At 37.7% G+C, this 8,450-nt stretch overlaps 2 protein-coding genes across 2 annotated transcripts in view; both read right to left on the bottom strand.

Annotated features, from left to right (window-relative positions):
- Nucleotides 1–8,450, bottom strand: part of Xk (X-linked Kx blood group) — a 41,999-nt gene that overhangs the window by 31,882 nt on the left and 1,667 nt on the right. The window contains exon 2 of the mRNA XM_031339617.1: nucleotides 2,042–2,304. Coding sequence (XP_031195477.1) covers nucleotides 2,042–2,304 — 263 coding nt within the window. The remainder of the gene's footprint in view (nucleotides 1–2,041; nucleotides 2,305–8,450) is intronic.
- Nucleotides 313–841, bottom strand: LOC116069286 (histone H2A-Bbd type 1-like). The gene has a single exon (XM_031339851.1). It carries the CDS (start codon nucleotides 753–755, stop codon nucleotides 429–431), a length of 327 nt encoding a protein of 108 aa, XP_031195711.1. The 5' UTR covers nucleotides 756–841; the 3' UTR covers nucleotides 313–428.

Below are 8,450 nucleotides of genomic sequence, written 5' to 3'. Positions count from 1 at the left end.
GCCTGGGAGGCTGAAATCAAATTCCTGGCCTCCCAAGGCCTTGTTTAATCACAGAGTACCAAGACAGCTTCTTTGCCCTCTACCTTAGCCAAATTCTTCTACCGCCACCGGGGTCAACAGTGCTTACACCTCAACCCCTTATACCTCACCCCCTCCTCTCACCAAGACCACTGCCTACATAGCCCCTATTAGAAATTTCCCCTGGAAATCAAGTTCCCTACATTAACCACACCTTCAAACCCACCATCACCCTCCTGGGTGGTTCATGGCCACCTCCAGCTCTAAATGAAAAACCAAAAGGAGTCAGGATCACTGGCTTAGGTTTAGATGCTTTAATAGCACGTTTGATTAGTTCCCCAGCTAGTAGGACACTGGGGCTGGTTGAGGCTGAAGGTACAGTGGACCTCCAGACTTTTGAGACCCAGGCATCAGTTCTCATTGGGTTCTGATGACTCAAACTCAGATTTCCTGTCTTCTTTGAAGAGTTGGCATAGCTGGTCATTGTTCTGTAACACCTGACATACATGCTCTGGAGTTATGCGCTTCCTGCCACTCATGTGGGCCTTCTCACCAGCCAGTTCAAGGATGTTGGACGTCAGGTATTCCAGCACACCCGCGAAGAATACAGGTGCAGAAGAGCTCAGGCGCCTAGAAAAGTGTCCGTCTCGTAGGAAGCGGTCTACACGGCTAACAGGAAATTGAAGCTCAGCTCTCGTGGAGCGGGATATCTTCCGTCTTTGCCTTTTCCCAGCCATGGTGCCTGAGTGGTGGTTTTGGCTCAGCTGCACCTCTCTGCTGGCCTGAGTCTCTCCAAGTAACCAACCTTCTCACCCACCATGTGTTTATCCTTGAGAGGACTTTGTTACAACATACTTTATGATGCCACTGGTAGCTACTGAACTCTGATGTTCAGTGCAGAAATGCCCATATTAGGAAACAGCTCACCTTACTGAATATGTCCTTTTACCTTTTCTCATTTTTATGTGTGTGTACATGTTTACATGTGCTCACGTATGGCCATGCACATAAAGGCCTAAAGTCGATATCTAGACACACTCTTGATCACTTTATTATCTTATTTACTAAGACAAGATCTCTCAATCCAAGCCAGAGCTCACCAATACAGTCTTACTAGCCACTTTGCTCTGGAGATTCTGTCTTAGCCTCCCACAACTGGAATTACAGGCAGGTCACCAAGCCCACCTGGTTATATCCTCCTCTTACGGGAACTCTCTATTTGATTTTATAATCTGACAAGATCTATATGTTCATGGTTTCTTTTTGATATGATAACATTTTTCTAGATTTTAGAATCTAATATGATAGGTAACAGTTAGCATGGCACAACACTGCAAATATATTAAAACTATTGAATTTGTTCTATGCATTAGACTGCATTTAAAGAAGGAAAGAAGGAAGGAAGGAAGGAGGGAGGGAGGGAAGGAAGGAAGGAAAGAAGGAAGGAAGGGAGGAAGGAAGGAGGAAGGAAAGGAAGGAAAGAAGGAGGGAAGGAAGGAAGGAAGGAGGGAAGGAAGGAAGGAGGGAGGGAATGAAGGAAGGAAGGAAGGAAGGAGGAAGGAAGGAAGGAAGGACCTTCCAGTTATCATGGATCTTTCTCCCATGATTCCTAAGCCAAGGTCACAAAAGATGACACAGTTTCACACTTGCAAGCAGTACCATGTTATAAGGAAATCTACAGTTTTTCCACATGGAGAAGAGTTGAAGAGTCCAAAAACATGTCAGTAAATCAGTCTTCAATGATTTAAAGCTCCCACATATTTGAGCCCCTTCAACTGGTCTATACTAGAGTAAGTGAACTTTTCCTTTTGAACTCTGCCTAAAATACAGATTTATAAACCCCTCTTGCCCCCAAAATGTGTTATTATTTTAACTCACTGGGATTTTAGGTTAGCAAATAGAGCATAGACTCAGAACAAATGAACATATAAACTGATTTTATCTGAATAAAAACTGTTTTGCTTCTCAGTTTGAACCCTAACTATAAACAGAATTTTTTAACAAAAAAAGCATGCATACATACATCTTCCAGTAGTGATGTTCTGCTCCAAGACAGTTATATACAGTTGTAGGGTCAGTTGTGGGGCAGAGCCTAGGAAAGCCTGTATCACTGATGCCCGACTGAATGCAGAACGGTGAGTAAAAAGCTTTCCTTCTGCTTGGCCGACCTCTTTCTCAACCTCCTCTGAAAGGCCATCTTTTGGCATCTGTAGTTTCTTAGTGATGCTCACATAAGGTTCTTCATTCTGGTTGGATTGACAGTAGATGCAAAAGACTTCACAACACCTAGAAACAAATCAATGAGTCAGAGACTCTAATGACTGGCAGAATTCTGTGCTTTCTCATAGTCATCCTATTTTCACTTAGCCTGATTCTAAACCCCTGCCTGGCTATTATAAATCTCTCCAAATCATTCACTCTCAGGATCAATTCTAAGGAGTTGGTTTTCTGCAAGCCCTCCAGTAGACCAATAAGAATTGAGAATCAAGCAAAGGGAACATTGAAAGCTACCAAAGCTATGAAAATTAGAGAATGGGAAATACTTCACTCTCTAGAGACCCTCAAAAATGCTTGGTTTTCTTCTCAAAACATTAACTGTGCAACTGTAGGTAAAGCACTTACCTGAACTTTTCCCCTCAATCATAAAATAGAGAAAAGACCCTGTCATCCTGCTGTGAAAGAGGACTGATAAGGTATAATGCTGTTTGTGTATAAATGTTCCACGGTTCTACATAAAACCAATGTCACAAACCATCCTAGTTTAATATGTGAATGTACATATACATATATATGGGTGTGTGTGTATATGTACATATACACATATATGCATATACACATATATACATATTCATACATACATACATACATACATACACACACACACACACACACACACACACACACACACACACACACACAGGCTCAGTCTGGAGTCTAGAGGCTGGGGCAGAGTGGTTGTCAAGAGTTCAAGGCCAGTGTGGGCTACATAATAAGCTGCAGATGAACTGCAGTTGAGCTACAGATGCACCTGGGCTATAGTAAGGGGCTGGAGGGGGTGGGGATCATTAAGATGAATAAAGTTGGACAAGTGTACAGCACAGAGTTGCTTGTTATTTAGAATTTCACTGGAAGACCATAACATATTACATATTTCTTAGCCCTCATAAGCCCATATAGGCCACAAGCAAATATCAACTTGCCCAGGCTTTCGCAAATATCCTATTTAAAGGATCCCAAACCTACTCTAGGAACAGATCCTTCACTAGTGGCTAAAATTTTCCTCTCTAGATAATAGATACTGACAGAAAGAAAAAGTACTGATGCCTATGATTTACTCTGAAGCATACACAAATAAGAGAGAGAGAGAGAGAGAGAGAGAGAGAGAGAGAGAGAGAGAGAGAGAGAGAGAGAGAGAGAAATGGGGAGAGAGGAAGAGAAAGATTGAGATTGAATTGATGAATGAAGAGATGGAAAGATATATGAAACAAAATGTAAATTGTAGAATTTAGTTTGAGGGTCCTTGAGTGTGTAAGTCAGTAAGATTTTCTTTTATGTGTTCAAAAACTTACATAATGAAGTGCTGGGAAAAAAACAGATTTTTCCTAAGAGTTAGAAGAATGTTCATGGCCTTGGGTTTTAACACTGAAAGATTTTTATGTCCTGAAACGGGCACTTTCGCAACAATCTTACAATGCTACAAGATTTTATGGCTTCATCAGCTTTATTGAATGTTGTTAACTTTATATTATCACCTGGACGTATGTATGACAACCTAAGTACATTTGTAATTTGAAATAGTAAAGCCCTTGATGCACAAAAAGAAATATAAGAACCTTTCTGGTGAGCACAAAGGACAGATTTCATAATTATTACTTTTGTTCAATTGTTTCTTGGGTGTTTGTGTGTAGTTTATGTTTGAGAGAAGTCTACTCCCTTGTAACATATATGTAATCAAATATGTTTTAATATATTATATCAAGACATGCTAGTGTAGCAGTCTACTTTGTTCAGAAGAAAATTATAATTCTTAAGTATAGTTCATGAATTCAAGCTCATCTCTTCCAAACTGAACACCCCTCAATACTGCTGAACCATTGAAAGAAGCAAAGTATAGAAGACAGAATAAAATGGTCATGGTATTTATTCTCAAAGAGGTGATGATAGCAAAAGTATTTTACTAAGAGAGCTGGAGACTCCAACTCCATTCATTCAGAGGGGTTCACTATCTAGATGGGGTAATTGGGGCATTGACTGAGTAAGTATAATACGTAACAAAACATTATTTATGTTGTACTTTTGGTTCACATGATAGCTTCTGATATACTAGTTCACAAAGAAATCTTACTAAAAGAATTTAAACCAGCATAATTTGTAATAGCAAAATAATGGGATTGTTTTAGAGGTCCTCAAAATGTAAGGGAAATTAAATATATCAAAGCACATCCACTCACTTAAAATACTATGTAGGTATCAAAACTGATAGCTTAGACAAACACAAGACTTTTGGGCTTGTGAAATGGCTTGGTGGGTAAAGGTGCTTGCTGCTAACCCTTAGCACTTGAGTTTAATACCTGGGTCTCTCTCACATGGTAAAAAGAGAGGACTGACCCTCCTAAGTTGTCCTCTGACCTCCACACAAACACCAAGACATGTACATGCACACAAACACACAGTCAATCAATCAAAATTTTAAAAATTAAAATACTGAGCTTAACACAGTCTGCTTAGCATGTGTTAGGCCCTAGTCTCAATTCCCAACACATCTAACTTAATAAAAATAAATATATTTATCATATTTTGTAAAATAGTTTATCATATTTGATAAGGGAAGCAAATTTATAAGAGAAAATTTTACACATAAATGTATACAAACTATACATACATACATACATACATACCTACTAACAGAAGAATGACAGAACTGAATTACCCTGACTCAAAAGTACAAATTGTTAAATAAAAACTGTATAACTAAGTTATTAAACAAGCAGTATCTTGGTTAGACTTGATGGGAATAAGTATATTTTGGAAATTAGCAAACCCTTGAAACCTGAGTTCGTTTTCCCTGACAGTTTACAATCATAACCATATACATATATGCACACACTAGCAAGTATATACAACAAAATCATTAAGAATTATTCTCTTTAGGCAGCCAAGTTAAAAGTTTTGTTTTCTTCACTGAGCAAATATTTTCTGTTTCTCAGTTATTATAACAAATATTCTTTACTTGTGATATAAATGTCAAACTTTTTGAAACTTTTAAAGACCAAAAATAAATAACCAAAATGTTAGAGCATGCTAAAAACTGCTGAATTAAATGAACGAAGGAAATAAGGGTTTGCATAACAATGTAATTCTATTGGTGCTCGAGGGGACTATGTAAAACAGATCATTTTTATAATATTTGAATCAAAGTTCAGAGATCAATCATCCAAATGAAAAAAGTTTCCAGGAAAAAAAAAAACAAAAACAAAACAAAACTAATGGCATTGGTAGCCTTGTAGGAGTTTCTCACAATCCACTGCTTTTCTTAAGTGATATCTTTGAGACAAGGTTTCTCTATGTAGCTCCTGGATGGCCTAGATCTCAGTATGTAGACCAGGCTGGCTTTAAACTCACAAAGATCTGCCTGCCTCTGTCTCCTGAGCACTGAGATTTTAAAGGTGTGTACTACCACACCTGGAATATCTTAACATAGCTTACACAAAAATCCCAAAACCTCTTCCTAGTAGTACTTAAGAAAATTAAGAGACAAAATACTACTGCTCTCTTAAAATTCTGCCAAAACTTATCCAATTATTCCAATTTTTTTGAGAGTTTGTTCTCATTGTTGATTCTCTGCATAAGCTACTTGACTAAAATCACCCAAGGTAAGGGCTAAGCATATAGCTCAGTGGTAGAAGACCAGCATCTTTCATAAAAATTAGTCAAGGTAGTTCTTCAGTATCATGTACTCCATAGCTCAGGAAGCTGTTGTGTAATATCTATACAGGTAAATATTTTAGGCTCTACAGGCCTCCGGTCATCTCTGCCTCTGCATTGCTAAAATGAAGAGTCTATAAAGGATGACTATAGTTGTTTTCCAATAAAGTTTTATTTACAGAAACAGATGGTGGTATGATTTGGCCAGAGGAACATAGTCTGTAGACCGTATGATGATCCCTGGTGAGAATTATTAATTTAACCCAACTTGTTTTCCACTGGGTTCCATTTTCAAGCATAACATAACTCAATTGTCAACCATAACTTCACTTTGTTCCCTAGCTGAAACCAGGCATATTGATGACAGCACAAAGAACTTGAGGTACCAAGGGCCCTAATGAAAAAACTTTTTCCAAAGACATACTATCATTTCCAATCAGCCACCTTATGTTCATGTGAGAACATGCTCTGAGAAGCTGCAATAGAGAAGTATGCTGGTTAAATAGAAAATATTGTGAAACTTTTTGACAAGCCACTTGCTTATTCTTCTGGACTATAGAAATAAGATCATGCCAGTTAGCTCACAGGGTTTTACTGTAGGAATTAAATAATGTGTGTACTTTGCTTTACAAATGTGGACTGTTATTATTTTAAATTATTTTTAAAATTCCCTGTAGAGAAATGCTACTGTGTATTACTTTGCAATATTTTATAACAATCTTAGACTGTTTTAACCTACTTATTATAAACCTAGTTTTTTTTAACGTCTCATTTTGTTTGCTAAATTGTGCTAGTAATAAAAATGAAGGGATTTCTTGAAGTTGTCATTGATACTTATTCCTTTCAATTAATTTATGGAAAGTTAACATAACTGGGACAATAGTATGAAATAGAGGGTAAAAAATAATCTCCCCTCTGTTTTTCCAGAATATCTAATATAACTTATAGTAAGTTTTTTCTTTCAAATTAGAAACAAAAGTAATTCAAGACACTACGCAAAGTTCATATTTAAACCCAGGTTTATGTAGAAAGAACCATAGAAATTATAGCTATACATTTAAAGACTAAAATTACAGTATATAAATGAAATAAGGAGTTCTACCCATGCCTCCCTGAAGGAAAGAAGGTACAAAGTGAGTTAACTCCTTGTGATGCCCATGATCATCTGTAGAAGGTATTGTAGGCCTCCATTTCCCAATACTGGGGATCTGACACAGGGCTTCAAGCATGTTTAGGCAAGCGTTATACACAGTAAACTGTTATTTGTCACTTTAATTAGGTCATAATCATATTGTATGAACTCAAAAACAGCATCTACCTAAAAGTGGTAGTTTGGTTAATTTCAATAGAAGTAAACTGTCTCCTCAGACAACCGTAAAACATTACTAAAAACCACTGCTAAGGGATAGAGATGAGAAGCATTGTGAATCTCTCAATTAGGGAGGGGGGATAATTTGAACTTTCTGAAAAGCTGATGACTTAAGAGTGCAAATTAGAACCAGTCAGTAGGAAGAAATCTCACTAACGTTCTTTTTGAGTCCTGTTAACCAAAAAGCAACACTTAGTTTTCCCTTTCATTTGGAAGCTAAGGGTCTTGGAACTGCATTTTGTATGTGTTAAGTTCAAAGACTATGTGCCCGGTACTTTCTGGACATAAATGAACTGTCTTAGAATGTGAGACTGCTTTCCTTAACGAAGTTTTTCTAAGAAAATTATTGTTGAAACTGAAGCATACCAGATTATAATAAAGGAGAAAATTGCATATGTTCATGTTTAGGAGAAAAGGCTACACTCATGGTGTGCCACTTGGTAATGCTGTCCTTAACATCAGTTGCTGTGCTGTTTTTACAGTAATACTCTATTAACTTTGGTCTGTGTGACTCTTAACGTCAAGAGACACTTCTAAATGACAGCGGTGATAGAGGATTCTTACTTACCTGGTTATTTTGGTTATTTAATGTTGTCCACAAATGACCAAGCATTTAAAACTTTAAGGGTGGAGCTGCTGATAAAATGTACTACTGCACACTCCACTTTCTTTTACAGCACACAGACAATATCATGAACCTAATTGCATTTTGAAAGAAAGCCTTGGCAACAGGTTCTAGATCCTCATTTGCCCTGAGTATAAAATGAGGACAGGAACTGAGAGAGCCTGTAGCAACAATGGAACACTGGTTTAGTATGCCTAAGGCCCTAGACCCAACCTCCAGCACCAAAATAATAAACATATAAATGAAGGCATCTACTTCAGGACAAGGAGTCAATTGGCTAAGGCATGTAGGTATGAACCAAACTGCTTAACACAAGGAACTTTTGAGAATTCTCAGTTCCCCAAGTCACCCCACCTAAATATGAGTTTCCTCTCTACATATGAGAAGAGATGATGAAGGACTTGTCAAATCTCACTTACTGAGCAGGGACCCTAGCAGGACCACTGGGCTTCCATTAAGGACAAGGGTTCTCTACCAGCTTCCTAAGTAGCCCTCAACCATTTTTTTTTTTTT

This window comes from Mastomys coucha, chromosome X (assembly GCF_008632895.1).
Source record: "Mastomys coucha isolate ucsf_1 chromosome X, UCSF_Mcou_1, whole genome shotgun sequence".
NCBI classification, from domain to species: Eukaryota; Metazoa; Chordata; class Mammalia; order Rodentia; family Muridae; genus Mastomys; species Mastomys coucha.
Note: the sequence above shows the minus strand (reverse complement) of the source record. Positions and strands in the feature narration are given on the sequence as shown.